General features: G+C 39.3%; 1 protein-coding gene across 4 annotated transcripts in view; it reads right to left on the bottom strand.

Annotated features, from left to right (window-relative positions):
• The window catches only part of qkib (QKI, KH domain containing, RNA binding b), a 69,545-nt gene that overhangs the window by 42,029 nt on the left and 3,978 nt on the right, over positions 1-23,538 (bottom strand). For all 4 annotated transcript variants that reach the window (XM_079472556.1, XM_079472555.1, XM_079472558.1 and 1 more), the window contains exon 2: positions 7,857-7,999. In XM_079472556.1, coding sequence (XP_079328682.1) covers positions 7,857-7,999 — 143 coding nt within the window. The remainder of the gene's footprint in view (positions 1-7,856; positions 8,000-23,538) is intronic.

Raw genomic sequence — 23,538 nt, forward strand, 5'->3', positions numbered from 1 at the left:
CGCACATATACAAGATGAAGTCACATTAATCAACACCAGCTGCTCCATCTACAGCAGCCAATACCCCTGTTAACGTCCAGTAGTTTTGCTTCCATTAGGCCCTCATTCAGTTCTGAGTTATGGGTTCATCCCATCAGACCCATTTAATTAAAACAATGACACCTGGAGAGAAGAAGGGCAGACGGCCAAATCTTTTTTATGAAAGAACCACTCACAAACACACACACCATCTCAACACACTGCCATTTTGATCCATATATATACTGTACATGTGGCCACAAGGACACTTTCATAAAGTCCCTCACACACTCTTGTCCGAACTGTCCGAACACAACAGTCTTCCCAAAATAGCAACGTCTCCGTGTGGCACGATGCTGGTCAGGTAAGGTGAAACTATACTGTATTGTTAAACTCCCAGAGGACAAGCGGATAGACTTTAATATATAAGATATGGATTTTTCTGGGGATATAGAAAGAGTTGTGAACAAGATCTCTGTCATTAAATTCGGCCTACTTAATATTAGATCACTAAATTCAAAGGCAGTAATTGTAAATGAAATGATCACGGACAACAGTTTTGATATACTCTGTCTTACCGAGACCTGGCTTAAACCAAATGAATATTTCGGCCTAAATGAGTGTACCCCACCAAGCTACTGTTATATGCATGAGCCACGTCCGGTTGGTCGGGGTGGCGGCGTCGCTACAATATTTAGAAACGTTCTTACTGTAACTCAGAGAACCGAGCATAAATTTAAATCATTTGAAGTGCTTGCGTTGAACATAATTATTCCTTACAGAAGTAAAAAACCTTTGCTTTCTTTTACATTGGCTACGGTGTATAGACCCCCGGGTCCCTATACTGATTTTCTGAAAGAGTTTGCGGACTTCCTATCGGACCTATTGGTTAACGTTGATAAAATACTAATTGTCGGAGATTTTAATATCCACGTAGATAGCGCTACCGATGCATTAGCACTGAATCAGTCCAAACAAAATTGTAAAAACTCAACCTCCAAATCTGTCCTATGAATTAGCACCAACCATCGCTCCAAAACAAAGGCTCCAGCGTTTTAAACCTATAAAACAGGAAGATTTAATTAAACTTATCGCAACTTCTAAACCTACAACTTGCTTATTAGACCCCATACCAACTAAACTATTAAAAGAGATACTACCTGTTGCAATTGAGCCCATTTATAACATTATCAACTCGTCAATTAATCTAGGCCATGTCCCAGGACCCTTTAAAATGGCCGTCATTAAGCCTCTAATCAAGAAACCAAACTTAGATCCAAATGAACTTGGAAACTATAGACCGATTTCAAATCTCCCATACCTGTCTAAAATACTAGAAAAAGTAGTGTGCACTCAGTTGTGCTCTTTCTTACAAAATAACAACATGCACGAAAAATTTCAGTCAGGCTTTAGACCGCATCATAGCACTGAAACTGCGCTCGTTAAAATTACAAACGACCTGCTTATAGCATCAGATAAAGGTAACATCTCACTCCTTGTCCTGCTTGACCTTAGTGCTGCGTTTGATACCGTAGACCATAACATACTTCTAGATCGCTTACACAATTATACCGGTATTGAGGGACAGGCACTACAGTGGTTTAGATCTTACTTGTCAGAAAGACATCAATTTGTCCATTTAAATGGGGAATCATCCAATCTAACGCAAGTAAATTATGGATTACCTCAGGGATCGGTTCTGGGACCCGTGCTGTTCTCCATATACAGAGAAGCTTATTCATGCATTTATGACCTCAAGACTTGACTACTGTAATGCTCTACTTAGTGGTTGTCCTGCATCATCAATAAACAAACTACAGTTAGTTCAGAATGCAGCTGCCAGAGTTCTAACCAGGTCCAGAAAATACGATCACATAACCCCAATTTTATCAACCCTTCACTGGCTACCCATTAAGTATCGTATTGACTTTAAAGTTATTTTAATCACTTATAAAGCCTTAAAGGGTTTAGCCCCTACCTACCTAACAGAGCTTCTATCACACTACAACCCATCACGCTCTCTAAGATCTCAAAACGCAGGACTTTTGATAATACCTAGAATATCTAAATCCACCAAAGGGGGCCGAGCTTTCTCATACGTAGCACCTAAACTCTGGAATAGCCTTCCTGACACTATTCGAGGATCAGACACACTCGCCCAATTTAAATCTAGATTAAAGACACATCTTTTCAGCCAAGCATTCACTTAAAGCAAATATGCTTAATAAACCACCAGGAGATGCTGACATTAGATATTATTTACTAGAATAATTGGATTTATTATATAACACACCATGTAGTGTGTTTTACCCTTTCTTGGGTTTTTCGTTTTTTCCCTGTACAGCTGCTTTGGAACAATGCAAATTGTGAAAAGCGCTATATAAATAAAATTGAATTTAATTTAATTTAATTAAATAAAAAATCCTCATTATCAACGTAAGAAGAGACCTGCATCTCTGTTTTTATGTACTTGCTCAACTCATAGAAATAACCAAAGTTATGGATTGCAGATTCAAGTATCTAAACACGCATACTGAAGAACGACCAAAGCCTAGCAAAGAAAATCAATCACGTTTATAATGAAAAATAATGAGAGATAGCTGCTGATGTCGACTGTGGACGTGAATGACCCAAAAAAGGACACACTGGGAGAAATGATAGATGACTCCATTGCAACGCAAGCTCTGCTCGCCACTCAACAATTAAAAGCTTTGTCCCCGCCAAGACCCTGCGCAGAGTATTTATAGCGCTCTTCCACGGCCCGGCATCTTCTCTCCAACATTATCTCCCATGAACACACACAACAATAACTGTAGATTTGTACCTTCGAATGAAAGGCAACAATCATGGCGAGCGCAGCCGCTCTTCTAGGACGACTGTCTTTCCCAGCCTAATAACATTGTTCAGTAAATCGGAACGGCTGCGCGCTGCCGGGAGAGGAGCGACACGGCGCGAGTTTGGAGGAGCAAATTAATTTGTGTGCCGCTGCGTGCCTGTCTGGGAGACGAGTGTGTGTGGGGCGTTCGAGATGCGTGTGAGGCCGTTCTCTCTGTTTTATCAGGCGGGCAGGCCGCTGTTCCTCTGCCCCGATTCCCCGACCTCATCATACCCTCACATTCATCATCGTGTGCACGTCCCAGGCTGCTTATCTTCCTCACTCTTTCTTTCACACTCTTCCCTTCCTAGTTTACCTCATCTGAAAATCCATCATGTCATCCCGCCCCTGACAGGGAAATATCAGCGGGCGCCTGACACAAAATAATTAGAGATTTTTAAGCCCCGCTGGGGCCGATTTTCATATGAACCTCGCACCTCATTCATAAATCACGAGTTCTTCTGTTTGGTAAATTGAACGTTATAACTGCTGTTACGAAAGCGGGCTACAACGTGGCAATTTATGTAAGAACGCTGTTGCAATTGAGTCTCGTGTAAAGGATTGGGCGTTGTGGCCAATCCACCAAACCATTGTTTTAACCATCTGTTCCCAAATGTGTCATTTTGGTGAATCAACTTGAAACTAGCAAAGTCAAAGTTACAGGTTAGATTTTCAGATAAAGGATTCACAGTTTAAACTTTTTGATTATGTTTGTGAGTCTAGTAGATGCACATTTATGCCTTTTTTTTAAAACACTTATAGGTTTGGTTTGTCCCAATTATAAGCAACAAAGACAGCTTATATTAAATGTTTGTATAAATAACCTCAGGTTCAATTGCATTTATAAAAATGACATTCGTGACATTTAGCAAACATTTACTAAAAAAGAAAAACTTCTGATATGGGTGTGGAAAAATATGTTTATCTGGAATAAAGAAATGCATAATTTTAGTAATTGTTATTGAAAATGGGTCCCATAGACCCCAAAACACCATACAGGGTTAAAATTATTCATGGAGATGAATTAGACATTACAAATCCTTTTTGTTAATGAAGTCTGAATAAGAGATGCTTTAAACATCTGTCTAACACCTCTCAAGACAATATTTGAGAAACACACTGTAATATCCAAATAAAATACACAGTGATATTAATGTGCTGTATCAAAATGTCATACTGCATAATCAGCAACATCAATCGCAATCAGCAATTCAATATACAACAAAATGATTATTCTAATGTCACTTATAAACAATCGAGAGGTCAACCGACATCCATGACCACCACACATTCACATATCAAACATACACACAGAGAGACCCAGCAGCCCTCCATCAACCTTCTGAGAGGGATAATTGGTGTCTCTCTGAAGTTGTCTCCTAAAGAGAAGCTGTGATGTTTAATGACTAAAAGTTGAAAGATAATGATTGTCCAGAGGGGGTCTTCAGCAATTAACATGACTCGCCCCTCTATCAAACGTCTGGTGGGACAAAGTGAGGCTATTCTGACCACAATACAGAGATTACAGGCTCACCAGAGATCCTCCAACAACAAGCCTTTATTTAACAACATCATCTGATATATACAGTATATATAGTGTATGTATATTAACTGATTTTTATTGAAAATATGACATTTTTCAACTTTAACAATCAAGTAAATTCAACATAGAAAGAAATCGGCAAGACTCAACTGATACTGATGGCTGTGTGAGTACTCCTCATTTTATCGCTCACACTCTCCACCTCCTAATGAACCCAAACTCACTAATAATGATCCTGGGTGTCCTTCAGAGCAGCAAAGGCAGCCAGAACCTTCACACACACGCTCACACTTTACTGCAGCGTTTGCCAACCCTCCGAGTTTTAAGAGCACGGACTAAATTACCCAATGCTTTAACATCTTCAGGCAGAAAGCACTACCGTCTTGTGAGCTATTAAGTGCATTTATAATACAATCTAAAAAGGTTCCTTGATGCCATCGAAGAACCTTTAACATCCAAAGACATCTGTGTTTCACAAAAGGCTCTTTGTGGTGGAAAAAAGCTTCTTCGGATTCTAAAAAGGTAAGAAAGAGATGGTTCTTTCATAAAAATGGTTCTTCTACGGCTTCGTTGTGAAGAACCTTTTAAACACCTTTATTTTAAAGAGTGTGTAGATTCTCTTCATGGACCAAAAAGCATGCGTGACCACACTATAGATTGTTGAGTCAACGTTGTAGGTTGGATTCGTGAAAGACTTGCAACGCTACAGCTCCGGTGGTGGTAAACAACAGGGCCCTCTCTCAAGGGAAATACAGGCGGATAAACAGCCCTACTCGGACCAGGAAAGTTGGAGGGCGTTAATCCCAAACAGTGTTTACACCCCTGCTGGAGAGACTCCATTAGTGCTGGCCATGCAGGAATCAAGCTGGGACAGAATAAGTTAATTGGGATCAATCAGCTCGCGACTCCACCGGCTCCCCAGAGAAGGAAGCCTTAGGCAAGCAGGTTCTGATGGCGATTACTTGAAAGATTTGTTAACCACTGACTGGGTTGTTGGTGATTCAGTTGAGTGGGTCTGACTCACAAACTGAAGAGGCGAGGCAGAATTCAATGTCACCCCTGTTACTGCACATGTGTAAAGACTGGAGGGAAAGGGCTGTCCTTAAACCTTTTTCTTGTTATAAATAATTATTATTCCTTTATGTTTGTCACTGGTTTTTGCAAAATATCAAACTGATAAAAAGTGCTTGTCAACTTTAACAACTCAGTATTTAATCATTTAAAAAGTTTCGTTTTTTTCCATTCCCTCAAAACAGTTTTGTTAAGACAGAGACGACACATGCAGGTTGTACAAATGTTGATTTTCCATAAACTGTTCCTTTTAAAATAAAAACACTTCTGTCAGCATTTAATCACCACCATTTTTTCATTGACTTATTGTCATACCTTGTATTACTTTCTTACATTTGTGGTGACACAAGTGGTATTTTTGTGAAGATGTTCAAAACCATTTTCAGTACAATGAAAGTTGAAAAGGGACTTTTGTAGCCATATAGTAGGTTATTTTTGTGTGGGATGGGCTCAAACTTTCTATTGTTTCTCTGATAATCTTTCCTTCCACTGTAACTTTTATATCTTATACGACTCATGTTTTTGATGTCATTGATGTTTGTGGCATTAGGTGTCTGAATTCTCTTTTATGGTTTAAAATGAGCCTCCAGGATATTCTTCAAAACCCACAGTTTTTCACAAAACAAAGTCCCGGTGGTTTTGGACAACACAAGAGTGAGTAAATAATGACATCATTTATATTCTTGGGACACCTAGTGCTATATTCATAAATATTAATAAGTCTTGATGAATAAATTATATCTAAGATAAATCGCACATTACTCATCCATGGCCAATATTCATCAACACTAACACGCTTTCAGTTGTGACAACTGCACTTAAATATTCACTCGAAGAAAAAAGACCTACAATTTATATTGCTCAGAGGTACAGCAAAAGCCAACCGCAAGCCATCAGCTTAATAACACGATAAATTAAATGGGCTCATAAAATGGACTCTGGACTTTGTGCAACCTCACTTCTTCAGTTTGTCTTAATGAAATCAATATACTGGATGTGAGCCCAAGTCTTAATGCAAAGAAAACTAGATTACATTGACTTGTATGTCTCTGTAATTAAATAAAGACTATACTGGGCAGCGGCACGGTTATTTACTATTCCATTTACTTATTTCGCTTCGGTAAAAAGCTTGCGTTTTGGATTTATTTGTAAATCATTTTAAGTGACCTTCAAGTTCTGCCCTTGAATAGTTAATGTGATTGAACAACACAGTCTCACGGGGATTCGTGACATTGTCACAAACTGTAATCTATTAATTTGTGTTTACTGACACGAATTTCCCTCTTTTTTCGAGTCAGTCAGCACGATTTTTTACATGCCACCAAGAACGACTTTTAATCGAATGTATTTTAAAACGCAGTATCTTTCATACTGTATGTATAAATATCTATCAACGCAATCTGATTCCGGAATTCATACCTATTTTACAAGGTGCCTCATTCGTGTGAATTCCTATTTCCAATGTCATGCTCACAAAAAATGTTGCGCTTACTGACGCGATGCACGCATTAATAGATTCCAAATTTCGTGTCAATGCCACGAACTGCAGTGAGACCGGGTTGGATTGAAAGCTTCTTGGGACTCTCAGGGCATACTTTCAATTGTTTGACCATTGGATTTTCACTTTACACAAAATAAATGATAAATTATCTAATCATGTGATTTTCTTTTAAGTTGTTTACTGATGTAGTTATTTTGGTCGATTTGTTTACCTACAATTTTTAAAATTTTTGTTTCAGATGTAATATTTTTAGCGCCGATGCTTCACAGGGAGTGAATTTAGGAGCAAAAGAGGGTTTTAGACTGTCAGCATGGTAAAATATCTAAGAGAAGTTGCCTCTCTGAATTCATCTTCTCTAATAGCCCAGTGCTATAGCCATCAAAGCAGCGCCTGCATAACCGACTTCAACAATAAATTCAGGCAGACTTTAAATCGCACTGTTAGCGTTTCTATTGTTATGCATGATACGTAAGTCTCCATTTTGTGAGCGCCGTGATAGTTTCTTGCAATAAAAGGTTATTCATCCTATTTATTATAATATGTATTACAATATCTGTCAGTTATCTTGCTAAAGGGCTGCACGGTTTGTTCTTTTGATAAATGTTGGTCTGCGTAAACACCCAGACGTGTTTGGCAGTGTTTATTGGGCAGTTTCTCACATTGTGAGCATTACATGTTTAAAGCCTACAAGTCAAAACAGATTAAGCATCTGGACACCCCTCTGTTTCATTTTGTTATGCTCCCCTTATGCGGGGGTTTTCAAAAGCACAAATACCTTAAAAAGTGTTTTATTGTTTGTTGTGGACAATCTCTAGTGGAAATGAAAGTGTGTTTGTTGTGTGACTCACGTCAGGATATTCTTTAACAGGCACGTAGAGTTTCTCTTGGAGCTGCACAATTGGGCCGACCGCATCTGGGAGCTCGGAGCTTCTCTTGTCCGTGCTGCCATTTAATGTGTCGTTGTACATGTCCTTTCGTACCCTGCTGATCTCTGAAACAAAGCGGAAAACAGGCAATGTGAGCTAACTTCATCAATCATGATGCAAACAGGGCATGAATAGAATGAGAGACTTCTAGGTAATGTTGGGATATAGTGCCACAGCTCTTAAAAAGTTGGCACTGTCATTACAAAAGAGTTACAGATTCTTAATAAACACACCTATAGACGGTGTCAAAGTGACAACAGAAACAAACATTACTGCGGCAAAAGAAACCGAGAAGAACCGTTACTTGGCTAAACTTGCCTCTCCAATATTTTTGAATTTAGACTGTGATACCAAGCCCAACAGCGAGATGTCAATGTACCATACGATTCCTTTAAATGTGACCGAACTACAGAACCCATTCAACAAACTGTTTAGTTAATAAAATTAACATACAACAAAATTCAACAAATCGTTTATTTAATACAATTACTATTTAATAAATTAATTCTATAAATGAATATGAACATAAATTAAATAAAATATAAATAGTTATATATTACACTAGCCAGACCGATAAACTATAAAACTCTAAAACACGGCTTGACTGTGAGTACATATAAACAACATAAGCAAAAGCCACCTTAGCAAGAACAGTGGAAAACACTGACAATATGAGATGGGTTGAGAGAGCTTCTCTGTCTTTAAACAGCTGTTACTGGGTTTGTAGGTTAGTAGAACCACACAGGAGTTTTCTGAGAGGATCGCACTGCCTCCTTAATGACCTCAAGAGGTTTGCCCGAGGGCTGCTGAGACCTGTCGCTCAACTGCAATCCAGCTTTAATCTTCAATATAGCAACACAGCAAAATACGGTAGCGGTGTGTCACCGAGGCCTAAAAGATTCCTTGTTTTAAACTACAGCCTTGTTGGGTTAAAAGGTGATTTGTGCGTTTTTAGCAATGATCTTAGAATGATGATTGGGATTTATGGATGCTTGGAAGGGATTTTTATGGCACATTTCCATATCATCCATTGCTCAGCCAAGCATGAAATCCCACACCAAAGGTTTAAAAAAAAGCGCATTGTACAATTACATTGAACAAGGACAGATGGAGAACGGGTAATCACAATCATTACATGGGATCCCTTCTGTCACTTAATAAACTGAGTATGAACTGCCTGTTTCTGAAAGAAAGGCAGAGAGGAAGACAAAATCAGACGAAGAGAGATAAGAGTGAGGTGGAGTGAGAGTGCTAATGTAGTTAGAAAGACAATTAACACTACTAACTTCATTAAAATATCACAAAAGACATCAAAAATCCGGATCCACAGCTGCTACAGGAGCAGGTATGGTCCGCCCGCGTACAACAGCTCATGCGTGAGAAAAGTGCACTAGTCCACTAGGGGTCAGTACACACACAGAAACTGTGCATGGTGCCGTTGTCGAAGAAGAACGATACAAAACCAACACGCTGAAACCAAGAACAGTAAGCTTAGAAGCATGTCCTACTCCGTACGGTTTGGTTGTTGCACTTGTTGTCTTGATGTTTGCTCGGATTGTTTGCAATGGCGAATTACTTCCTCTAGCATTAAATTGCAGCGGGTCTGTGAATGACGTGACTCAGCGCTGCCCTCTGACGGTCTGGTAGAGCACACATACTCATTTGTAATGCGCATGTGCCGAACGTGGACATCTGCGCTTAATCCGTGATGAGCATGCTCAAGAAGCTTTGTGGACGCGTTTGTTGCGCGAGACAGACGCGGAAAGTCAAGTATACTTGTGGCTTGATTCTATTACTTGAGGATGAATTCCCTGGTGGAAGTCTCAGGGGCAAACCAAGGCCCAGGGAAAGTTCCCACACTACCACTGACTCACACATAACACACCAACTCAAGACAAGAAAACGCAGAACACACAAAATCACATGCTCTTTCAAATTGTAAATCATGGGCAGTTTTCCTTAAAACCGTGATTATGTCTGATTTGATTGGTTAGAATAATGCTCATGTGACAATCCAAACGCTTCCCCCAATACATTACAGTAAGTTGGACCTATAGCTTGAACAGACACTTCAACCAAACGCCTATTTAATAGTGGTGTAGGCTCAATAAATCACAGCTTAAAAGACCCCAGTTGATGGCCATAAGTGAAGTACAGGCTTGGGTTTTATGGCAACAGTGTTATCAAAAGTGATTTAGGCTTATCTCAATGACATAGAAGGCCACCGCCAAGAAAGACAGAGGCATTGAAGGAGAACTTTCTCAAAGGCTGTGCAGACAAGAATGATGGCACCTGCACGTGAGAGGCGGCGTTTGGGAACATGTGTGCCTAACTCAACCGTGCAGCAAGGGCCATGGATCCGTGAAAACAGATGTAATTATTAGCGAACGAGTGTTGCGTCTGGACCGGTCTCCTTCTGTTAACTTCAGATGGAATGCAACCTTGAAATCATAAAACACAGTACAAAGGGTAAAATATTGTAACAGACTACTGATTCACATAGAGGTGGTGAAGACCATGACTTTAGCCTGATTATTTAGGATGGCCCAGTAAGCGTGACGGTTTACGTGAAGAAAAGGGACCTTGAAACTTGCATGAATGGTTTTCGATCTGTAAATAGGTAAAATGCCACATTAATTCATTACTCCTAATTGAAATACTTTATTACAGTACATTTTATTCTCTATAAAATTGTATAGACCTCTGAATGTGTAGACTTGCATGCAATGGGTTAGACCAAACAAACATGTTAACAGTTAATGGACTAAAACTGTTGCAAGTCGATTAGTTGAATCGGCTGGTCCTAATCTAGTTGATCAAATTTATGAAAATAATAATTTAATAGAAAATGTATATATACAAACAAATATATAACATTTCTATTTTAATTTATATATAATATAAATATACTATTTAAATTTAATACAGTAAAATTAATACAATATTCAAATATCAAATATTTAAAATATAATTTATTTTTAACCAATGCAGTAGTTAAATTACCACAACACCATTTAACACAAAACTTACAAAGTGCTATATTAATGCTAAACCTCCTATCATACCGGGTCTCCTCAAGATTCGTAGACCCTTTTTTAGGCAATACATTGGCCAGTTTTATACATATTCCATTTTTACACTTAAACCAAGAAGTAATTTAGGCATTATACTATCATTTTAAAACACTATATACGTCCCTGGTTCTTTCGAACAAGGATTACATACCTGATTACATAATGTGCCTTGAGATGCCAAATTGTCTCACAATTGCAATAAAATGCACAAACTCTATATGAAATTTTCTAATTGTGATTTCAATGATAATCTTGCCTTGTTATTGAGTATTTTGTTATGATAATCTAAAACACAAGCTTATTCAGATTCCATATTATCATCTGAAATATACGTCAAAGCAGTAAAGTGTCCTGACTCTCAGTGAGTATATCACCGCTGAGATGCTGAGGATTATCCTCTTCCACTCTGGAGCTGAAAACACACCTTTCACTGCTTCTAACAACTGTGAATTAAGCTCCGCTTTCCTCCAGCTCTTAAAGGCTGAGTTACTTCCAGCCGTCAGTTGTCATAGCGCTACAGGCTGTAAAACCCTTGAAATACACATAGGGAAAATATTTTGTTACTGAACAGTCAAACTCATTTACCAGACAGACTGGAAGCCCAGGCGATGGTTGCAAGTGCATGCTGAGTGATTTAATTAGACTGTCAGATTATGTTGGGCCATGAGGACATTTTTATAAATGCTCCCATCCGAAAGTGTATTTGAAGGCATAAACAGAAGAGAACGTGTGATGTTCATAGGTTTGTTTTCCTGCGTGGGCTGATTAGGGAAGGCTCTCCAGCGGTCAGATCGGACCCCATACTGGATGATGATTAAACTGTCAGTGGTGATTTATGGACAACGTTATTACAGCGTTTTAAAGGCGTTTTTTAGTGATTTGTCAGCTTTCTTGCCCTTAGAATTCAATCATTTTCCTGCGCTGGCCTCAAGGGCTGTGCTTAGCGCACTACTGAGCACGCAGGAGCCACCTGCGCACATACTGATACACATTCTGGCACACATTACGTGCACTGACATACACAAAAGCTCATGGTGTAACAGATCCATTCACGCTTCCTTCGACACAGATTAAGAAAATTATCATAATTTAATTGCAAAAAACAGCCAACATATTACAACTGCGTAGATTTCAAAACACTTAGGGCTAGTTTGTGATAGTAAGCGACGATCTCTCAAACCAGCACAGCCATGATTTAACATCCACAAAATTGAGCCAACATTGTCTTACTGATCAAGCCAGTTAAAGGTATAGTTCACCCGCACATAAACAAATTCTGCCATCATTTACTGACCACACAACATAGACAACAAAAGTCATCCGTTCTGTCATCTATAGCGTCTTCACATGTCTTCACAATTTATGAATGAATGACAATTTAAATATCAGTCTGCTTCTCATACAATTCAAAATATCAAGAGTACAAAGTTTGAGTTGTATAGACTATCATTATTTTGAGTTTTGGAGTGTGACAACTCCAGGCTCCATTCGCTTTCATTGTAAATTAAAGAACCGCTATGACAATCTGCATCTTTTCTATTTTTGTGTTCAAATCAATTTAAAATCTGCATTGTTGCAAAGCAGCTTTACATTAAATACAAATGAATACAGAAATGACAAAGGAAAGAAATATGAATGAAAACATGGTATTATTGCACATTTTCTTATGATACTTGTCTGTGAAAAATCGTCTGTTATTTTGTATTTTTTTGTAGAAAAAGAAAAGCTGGAGATAAGCTTTAAAGTTTAAAAATATGATTTGAAAACCTGATACAAAAAGAGTGTGATACAGATTTTAAGAAATCGGGGAGAGTAAATAACTTTCAAATGTCAGATTATTGGGTGAACTATACCTTTAAGAGACCCCATAGGGTTAAACCAGCACAGCAGTCATCTGGACACCAGCAACATATACAAACCGACAGGGATCAAAATTAATTCTTGTTTTTTCGCTGTACAAGTCCCTAAAAAGGAAATGACACTCATCTGCATCCCTGCGATGCTCAATCAATACCCATGATCCTTCCTCTGTCACTACAACACAATCTGCCTCCCATATCACAGTCCCTTTCACCGGCATCGCAAACCATTAGCCGAGTCTGAGAGTGAACAAGCCTCAGCAACTGCACAAGTCTATCAAGACAGCCATCTCCAATTGTAATCACAGCTCCGCTCAATCACAGAATTTCACACTGCAAACTCTGGCAGATGCGGCCGCCACGCCTCCGCTGGCCTCGTCCAGATTACCGCTGACAGATCACCGATGCCGGAGTTTTTTTTATATTAATCAAACAGCTGCTAAATTACAGGTCCTCCGACCGGATGACAGTTTCAACTGAAATGATAGCCGGACGGTGACATCACAGAGCGCTATAGGTGACGGCGCCTGCAGCAAGGCCTTCATATGAACAGATGGATGAGGCGCAACATCGCAGACTCTCGCGGCATGAAGAGATGCATGTGGTGAATGGAAAGAGATATGGCAAAGCAAGGAGGGACTGCAAAAAGAGGATGATTATAGAAGAGAGAAAGAATGAGAAATGGTCATGTGAAAGAAAATCTGAGATCTCTTTAATACAGTATCTCAACTATTTCTATGATATTAAAATGATCAAATAAAATAAAATGATCAAATAAAATAAAATAATCCAATACAAATTCTTACCCTCAAAACTGTCATTTCAAACCTGTTTGACTTTCTTTCTTCGGCAGAACACAAGAGAAGATATTTTGAAGAATGTTGGTAACTTGGATTGGTTTTGTGTCCATACAATAGAAGTGAATGGGGGGCGGTGCTATTTGGTTACCAACTTTCTTCAAAATATCTTATTTTGTGTTCTGTGGGAAAAAGGAAGTCATAAAGGTTTGAAATGACAAGAGGGCGAGTAAATGATGACAGAATTTTCTTTTTTGTATTTTGTTTATAGTTATTGTCTATACAAACAATAACGTATAAATAATAAATGAAACAATACATCCCAACAGTATTGGAGCAGTCTCTGCAAACAGCTGACTCACGCATTGATCGCCTTACTTCTTTATAGACGGACTGATGAATAAATATAATGAAAAAGTGTTCTTAATTGCAAAAACTAATTCAGAACTAGGAGGCTGGTTTAAAATGTCTCCGAATAGCAAGGAGGAAGAGAGAAAGGGCTTGTGTACAGGAGACATTACAGAACGGACAACGAGAACTAGATCTTACCCGGCCACAAACATAAATAAAAAAGCTGACGTGTACTGACACACTTTCTAGAGAACGAAAGGAGAAAAGAAGGAATGACGGAGGGATGGGAACATGGAGAAAGACAGAGAGAGAGGCTGCAGAAGACATCCTTCTATGTTTGTAATCACGCAGCTCTGTCAGAGTCGGCCGCATCGCGAGCGAAGGTGGCAGCGAGGAGGTGGAGAGAGGGCGCGCTCTCAAACTGAGATGCCATCTGGGCCTGCGCTCTCCTCGGAATGATAATACTGCCCGTCCCTCAAAAAAAAAAAAAAACACTGCTTACACACGCCTGTGCTCAGATGAAAAGAGAACACATGCCCGCTGGTGTAGACACAAACAACGAAACAAGTCAAGCAGAATCTTCCGGATTCCTCCAGAGAATGAGGCTGTTGAGCTGGATGGCTGAGAAAAGACATGAGAGACATGCTAGAAGCACTGAATATTGGTTTCTTGGTACCTGTCGCTAACGGCCAATTAAACTACTTTTTGCTTTTTTGCAATAAAATTAAGTATGGGTCATTTTATCTTGAGTATAAGACCCCAGATATCTCACAGATAGATCACAAAACTGTTCCAAGGTTTAACAAGATACCAAACTAGATGAAAGTTAATTCAAATAGTTGGATGTGAGAAAAGCGTGTTATAAATAAAATGTATTATTATTATTATTATTACTTTGTCAACCATTGTTTGATTTGTTTCCATTTGAATTTTTTCTAAGGATTGTTAAAGGTATACAATTCTGTCATCATTTACTCACCTTCGAGTTTTCCAAACCTGTATACATTTCTTTGTTCTGATGAACACAGAGAAAGATATTTGGAAGAATACTTGTAACCAAACAGTTCTTGGCCAACTTTGACTACCATATTAAGGAAAATTGCTTTATCATTTCTTTTTTGTTCTGTGGAACACAAAAGAAAACATTTTGAAGAATGTAGGACAGCAAACAGTTCTGGGGCACTTTTGAATACCATAGTATTTGCTCCTACTATGGTAGTCAATGGGGGGCAAAATCAGTCTGGTTATAAGCATTCTTCAAAATATCTTTCATCAGAATACAGATTTGGATCAACTCGAAGGTGAGTAAATGATGACAGCATTAAAATTTTTAGGTGAAGTATCCCTTTAAGAGAAACAGAGGGAGTACGTTAACATCCACAAAATAAAGAGATATCTATAAAAAATCTGCTTAAAAAGAAACCCCTTTTCACCTGTTTACATGCATAATAATAAACCAGCTACACAGAAAAACGTGTTTACACGGATGTTTGAGACTTGACAGGTTTCATTCGTGCGGTAAAGTCATAGTCGATAGTCTGTTGAGTAATAAAAATTCAGTGGGAAAATGGTCAGAAGGTGTATTTAAATCTCTTCTCATGTCCGCAGTACCTGCATTTGCAACAATAGTTCTTCATTTTGATGTTGCTATCAACTGCATGATTCGAGAGCAGACTTTTACACGTTATTTTACTATTACTTCCGTTTGGAACTTTTACTACTGCGCTTTCAAACATGCGCACATAAACAAAACTGAGAGAACACCGGTAAAGCTGTTTACATGCAGCGCGAAATCGGAGTAATGGGCAAAAAAACACCTCTACAGATCGATTTTTGCTTAAGCCGATTATGACCTTTCCCCAATAAAATGTATTTTTCACGTTTACATGACCTAACATATATCAGCGTATGAAGCATTATCGGCGTAAACGTACTCAGTGACAAAGCTAAGAAATACAGTAACTGAAAACTAGCAAGCTTTAACAGACCAACCTCTGACCAAAAAATTACCCCATCTTTACATTTTTCTACGGAAATTGAGAAATTGAATGACTGTACTGGCTATGAAAGCATATGACGTCAGAGTTAATAATCTATGAGACCCTTCAAACATCTTTCCAAGAATCCTGTCAATGTGCTGTAAATAAACAGTGAGTCAGCAAGTCACCGCTCGACTCAGCTGTAGTACTGCTACCTCAGTCCCACGCAAGAACGCATTCCGGCGAATACAAATTGTAGCTAATCGAGGTTAACCAGCACGCCGGGCGTCAGCAGAGAGCTTTCGAGCTTCAATGTCATAACCTCTGCATTGTTATAAAGTACAACAGGCACACTCCATTAAATTGCCAGCGCTTTAAAAAGGACGGTTGACAAGTGATGTAAAGCGTGCCCTCTTTGGCGGTTAAGTGCGTGTGAGACTGGAAATGCACTGACGCAACACTTTGTGTCCTCCTGCGCCGCCGCATCAACGAACTGCGACAGTGGCCACCTGTGCCTGGGGTGGAAAAATCCCCCAGAATGCAACAGTGCAAACAGGGGATGCTTCAGTGACAGGAGGAGAGAACAGAGGGGGCTACGTTTCCCGCATCACCAGCTCTGGCACAGACCCACTTCAATTAGCTCAGTGTGCTGTAGAGGGGAGCAGACACCGAAGCGTCTGCAAGCACACACTTACTGCAATAAAACAAACACACAAGCATTAATTCTCATACAAAGACAAACCTATTAAAAGTCATGCTGAAGAAGCAGCGTCTCTTAACCGCAAGTTAGTTTTTCACATAACGAATCTGCATGTTCGTATATTTCCGAGCCCTTGCTCTCTTGTGTTAATGCCCTTGTGTGTTAAAAAGCCTAGATCTGTCTGCTCGCTCCGTTGTATGTAATGATTTCTGACCTATTTAAAAGTGCAAGGCAGCACCTTCCTTTTTAGAACGGTATCGGTGCCATTTAAATAAATGTAGGTGGAAAGGGGTTTATCCCATCAGCCAGAAAAGGCAGCCCAAGGCCTCGGGGCAGCTCAGGTGTGTATGTGAGACTGCTGTTTAGGCACATTTATAAAAGAGAGCATGTTTGTGTGTGTCGCCTCAGGAGGTGCTGACACAGAGGAAATGATGGTTCTTAGCAGCCAGTGCTACTGAGCTAATATGCAGCAGGAGCGAGGTTCCGCTTGGCTCCGTGCTGGGGCCAGCATATGGGCTACTCTGTCACACAAACGCACATGGAACATGCCCTCAGGCGCTCTTTTAGAACTACTGAATCTTAAATACCTGCAGTGAAGGCCTGCTGAACAGCTAACCAAGGCCTGCAATGACACTCTACAGTAAACAACTAACTCTGTCTCTCAACGGTACCTCAGAACAATACTCACAATCATACAATGGAAGTAAATGGAGAGCAAAGTTGTTTGGTTCCAGTGTGTATTTTAACATTTATGAACTAACCCCATACACCTTCACTGTAAGTGCTTCACTAAAACACTTTAGCATACTAAAAATACATAGTATAAGGCATCTCAGCATGGCTGAGGTTTAACTGTAAACAATGCAGGTTACATTGGTAATCCATTCAGTAATGGATAAGATTCTCCATACAGCACACGCTGTGGGCATCAGCTGACAGTACACACAGTCTCAGCGTTGTTTATATATCAGTCGGCTAATGAAGGGAAACACAGGACCGTGCAAATCTCCCTCTCCGCCTCGGGCTCTCTGATTGGCTGCTGCCTAATTGTGTTGCGTTGTCATGGGACGAGACGGTAAAAGAAGTTAATAGGTTAATTCGACAGAATGAAAGCCACGTGCATCACATGCTCTCAGGAAGGGAGGTCACATTTATGCGGCAAACATGACTTCTTAGCTCCGATATCTTGCCTTTTTTGTAGATCCCTCATTCACAATTTTTGGTGTAAAGCACACACTTATAGGCCTCCTAACGTGAGTGATGACATATGCAGAACTGTAAAACCTTAAATCTACAGTATTCATGAGCAAGCCCGATCGAACAAATCAAGGGCAGTTATGGCTTTAGTCTGATGGAGCTATTAACGGGGACATCTTTGGCTGCATACTGACATTATATAAAAACCTTCGAGAGCCATTAGCCTTTAACAAAGGATTAAAATGCACATTTGTGTGTAAAGGGTGTGAGATAAATCAGGCTGAGTAGGTAAGGGAATCGATCATTTCTCAGATGGCTGGGATTGCTCTTTATCTATATAAAACAGAAGAGTCTAATGGATGGCACTTTTGATGGTCCCCGCGTGTCCTTTAAAAGGCATCTGCTTGGGCCCTGGTCCAGAACATTTGAAAATCTTTCACAGAGGCTAGATTCAATTAAGCGTCTCTCCCGCACCTTGAACCTTGGGCAACTGACGAAAGGTAAACACATCAATCTCCGTTTGCTACCCGATCCGTAACAATTCTCAAATCTGACCAAGCGTTACCTTTGAATGTGGAGCGGACTGAAAAAACGCCCGACGACAAAGATCCATGCTGATCTGGTCCGAAAAAGATAAACCGAAAACAATTAACAAATATACTCAGTTCTGCTCACGCCATCGGTTGTTAAGCACATTATTAACCACTGATAGACTGAAAATGGTTTACTGATGTCAATGTTAGACTCCAGAGAGCAGCAATGTAATTCACATTTACACACTTCAGTTACTCGCCCTCATGTTATTGCAATCCTGTATTACTTAACCAAACAACACAAACAACAGTCCCGTTGACTTCCATGGTATGGACAAGAAACCACATTTCAGAAAAACATATTTCGTGTTCCACAGAAGAAAGAAAGATGAGCAACATGAGGGTAAATAAAAAACGAAGCAAAAAGGCCAAATATTACGATTGTCCACATTTTAGAATAATATTAAAACAACAAAACTTTGAATATTGAAGATATAGAATTTTACCAAAATACAGCTCCACCTAACTTTGTGACGTGAAGTTTTTAAAGTAGCATACAATGAGCGATATATGTTCTCAGAAAAAAAGGTTAGATTTAAAAACTGACAAAGAAGCATACACAAAGGTGTAAAAGATAATGAGAAACATAAAATCAGTCAGGTGTGTCTGAACGTTCGTCTGGCAGCGAATCCGCTGCTTATACACACAACTTCATACACAACAAGGAAATTTCTAATAATGACGAATCCTGAATTTAAAAGCAAGTAAAAGTAAAACAAACCAAAAGAAATTGCTTTTTGATTAACATGTTACATCTCAGGCACGCTCACTGATACCTCGCTGGAATATGAATTATTTCGGGTTATAGGATTTTTGCTCTCGGAGGCAACAGACAAGGATAAGAAACGACGGGAGAGCAAAATCTATTGACATAAACGAGCTCAGATGTTGCCTTTTCATTCGGCCTCTTTCTTTGAAATCAATACGACTCTGTCGGCGTAGGTAGATTCTATTCACATTCTCCTCTCATCCACTTTCCTGGCGAGCCCGTGGCGGCTGGAGACTTAGTCAGCAGTCTGTGAGAAACAGTTTCAATTACACAGAGTGCTTTTAAAATGAGGGATGTGAATATGCATTATAAAGCGCAACACTGATGTATTCACTAATAATAACGGCATCGCAGGAAGCTGCCCGTAATAATCCCTGTGATATATAGTGTAACTGATAGATCAGGAAAGGGAGGTGGGCAGGCCGTGTCATGTGATTGATTTCTCCTTCAAATGGCGCTCTTAAGAGGGGAGGACGAGGACACGTGACCCAGTGACCCCTGTTATTGGTACGTCTGAAGTGCTGTCACATGACAGTCTGTGAGCTTGTGTTCTTCACCTCTGCTCTAATGACTCCTCTTATCTCGTGACAGCCAATGATAATGTTCAGGAGAAATAGAGCGAGCCTGCCAATCTAAACTAGCTTGATCTGTGCGCTGTTGCTTTTAGTAACCTGCTAAATCAATAGTATATAGTACACCTCCTATTTTGGATGCATCTCAAAATATAACTGTGTGTTTTAACAGAATGAGCTAAACTAAGCATTGCTCTACAGTGTGTTGGCACACAATGGGTCACAGAATGTGAGATGAAGGGAAATTGCCCAGAAATATGGCTGCAGACTCACAACCTAGTAAACAAAAAGAAAAAATTGTCACATGGTGGACACCTTGAAAACAGCTTTAAGTCTCCCTATGAAAACCAAGAGGACATGAAGCTGACACGGAAAGAAACACGGTGACAATAAAACGTTTAAGGATTATCAAAAAATAATAAACAAAACTTAAAGGGAAAGTTCATCCCAAAACCTGTATGACTTTTTCTTCTGTAAAAGATATTTTGAGAAAAGTCTCATTGCTTTGTGTCTTTAAACTGGAGGTCAATGTTGTTTGGTTACCAACATTCTTCAAAATATCTTCTTTTGTGTTCTGCAGAAGAAAGAAAGTCAACAGGTTTGGAAGATGAGCAAAGGACGAAAGACTTTTTTTGGGGATGAACTGTCCCTTTAAATTCATTGACATCTGATCCTGAATGCTCTACATTGACATCTGATCCTGAATGCTCTACAAAGGCCAATGTGTAAATCTGATTCAAATCTGTGATATTCTGTGGGGTTCTATTGACCTTGACTAATCTCAAGTTTCATTAACAGCGTTAAAATAAAAAATAAAAGATCTTCGGAAATACTTCATGAAGCATTAAGCAAGAATTTTTTTATATTTAATATGGCAACGCCGTGTCCTACAGCAGCATTCTTGTGTGAGTTACCTGTGTGTCTGTCAGTCTGAAGATTTTAATGAGTATACAGCTCATTTCCTCTTCCTCTAAAACAGCAAAGTGAGAGGAATTGTAAAGCATCTCAGAAAGGACAGCTGCCAAAGAGAGAGTCCTGGAGAAGTTCATTCTGCATAAATTGACTTTGACCCCACTAAAACAACTCAGGATTAATAAATTGCTCCAATTAGGTGATGAATGGACCACTTAGACTAATTGTCAGAGGAGCAGGAGGCTCTGTGGTCCTCAAGGGAACTTTAAGGAGCTTCCCTTGAAGGTAAACTGTTCTTTTGTTTTGTTTTAGAAGGCAAGGTCATTGAAATCTGTCCTCTGGGTGTGATTACCAGCACCCTTCAGATTTGCTTTCTGATGTGTGTGAGTAATGACCCCTGTTAGAGCTCTTGTCCTGTTTGGGAAGTGAAAAACTTCATGTAAGAGCTCTGTTTTCCTGGTTCTATGAATGGGGCTTAGTTCTGAAGTAATATTATTATACAATACATTTGTGCAATTACGCATATTTGACTGGTTACTCTGGAAACAATTTCTGAAACCATAAACAGTGTATAATAAACACTGCGTTTACATTATTCATTTTTTATTATCTCTGAAGAAATTGCAGAAATAGGTTTCGACTTTGTTAACAAAATATTGTGCGAAAGTAGTATTTTGCTACGTCATGCCTCAAAAACTATTCTGGAAAATCTGGCAAGTGATTATTGGTACCTTGAAAACACACACACTGTACTGGTGAAGCCCAAGACATTTCATAGAAGAAGCAAATGAGACAAACAGATCATTCCACCTGATCTCACAGGAAAATATTTTACAAGATGAAGATTTTGATGTCAATCGTACTAAAATGTTTGATTATTAGAAACAATAGCAAGCATGAAAACCCACCCCTGAACAAACCTGTCACTGGGATGAAAATAATCATACAAAAAATCCCAATATACGAATTAGCCACCAACTTGCTAAAGCATAAAATAGTTGAATTACCATGAGATTGTGTTGGATGATTATTTTGTATTAATGTCAGTGGATGAGCTGTGGGTGGTCTGGTGGTCCATCTTAAATGTAATTAAAAATGCATGTACAATACTTAAAAATAAATTTTAAACCGGACAGTGGTCAGTCATCTTGAGAACTTATCCTACTCCATAAAGGAGCAATTTGGTGTACAAACTATCAACGGCCACCGAGTATTACAGTGCTTACAGGGCCACATTCATCTCTGTTTCTATTACCGGCTCTATTCAAACTGTAACTAACTTTATTCTCTATGGGTGCCAGAAGCACAACTTTGCCTTATGGGCCTTGTACTGATGGTGGCGCCTGCTCTCCTGATTAAATTCATCACCTTTATTACAGCGCGGAGAGCATGGCCTAGCATGGCTGACTGCTCCTGTTAGCCATTGAGAGCATTCATCTGCACTAACGGGGTCGGGGGCTTACGCTCGGTCTGTGCATCAGCCCGTGAGCATCGTGGCTGCTTCACGCAAATGCATCGCTCACAGGTGACGTGCCAGGGCCAGTCGCCCGTCTCATATCTAAAGGCCACGCAATACCCTTCAGAGCGAGAAGAAATGTCTCTCTGCAACACTGACTGTGGCAAGTGCCTTAAAATGATGTGCATCAAAAACAGATTTTGTTTGCTCGTTTTATGTTAAGAGGAAATTGTGGCATTCTAGACTTAAAGTAAGGCGATATGTAGGCTATGCTTCACAAAGAAGAACCTTTTTTTGTCTACAAAAAACTTAAACATCTGAACCTTACAGTTTCACAAAAGGTTCTTTTATGGTGAATTTTTTTTCTTGAGATTATAAAAAGGTAAGTAAGAGATGGTTCTTTGAAGAACCTTTGACTGAATGGTTCTTTGTGGAACCAAAAATGATTCTTCTATGGCATCTCTGGGAAGAACATTTTAGGCACCTTTATTTTAAAGAGTGTACTGTCATGATTCTGCTGCATCATGTCATGTTTCTCTTGGTTTAGTGGCAGGATCATGACAGAACCTCATGTTAAATGTGGAGAGAGACAATTATTGTTCTTATGGCCTTCCATACTCTCTCCAGTCTCGTCTTTGTTCCCATCCTCTCGTTTCCCTCGTTATTGATTAATGCCCTTCACCTGTTCCCCTCTTGATTTGGTCCCTTATTTAATGCCCTTGTGTCTTCTGTCTTGTGCTGGTTCTTGTGGTTTGTGTGGTGAGTTCTTGTGTCTTGTACTCTAGTTTAGTTATTTGTAGTTCATGTCAAAAGGTAATTTAAGTCTTGTTTAAGTGTAGTTAGTTTTAGTCATGTTGTTGTATCCCTGTTTTGTTCTGTTACCCCCACGTGGGTCTATGTTTTATTTATTAAAATATGTTAACCCCTTAACCCGCTGTCTGCACCTGGGTCCTCTCTCCGTGTCTCACCACGAGAACCATGACATGTACAAGGTTTCGATGATAAATCGAAAAAACTAAAATTGTTTTACTAAAAAAAATTACGTGATTATTGTTTTCCAACCCCAGACTTCAATATAAACCCTTTTTTTCATTCTTTTTCATTTTTCGCATAAAAAACTAACAGCATCTTTTCATATATAATTTGGCAAATTACAACAAATGAGGTTAATTATAGATATTAACCATATATGCTGTAATCATTTTTTTATGTGGGACCACTAGACCAGCTACCTTAAACTTGAGTAACAAAAACATGAATCAATTATTTAATTTATTATACAGTAGAAGTAAATGGAAATAGAGAAGGGGAGTTGAGGTGGCTGCATTAGGTGAATTTATGGGAT

This window comes from Barbatula barbatula (genome assembly GCF_947034865.1).
Source record: "Barbatula barbatula genome assembly, chromosome: 14".
In the NCBI taxonomy this organism is placed as follows: domain Eukaryota; kingdom Metazoa; phylum Chordata; class Actinopteri; order Cypriniformes; family Nemacheilidae; genus Barbatula; species Barbatula barbatula.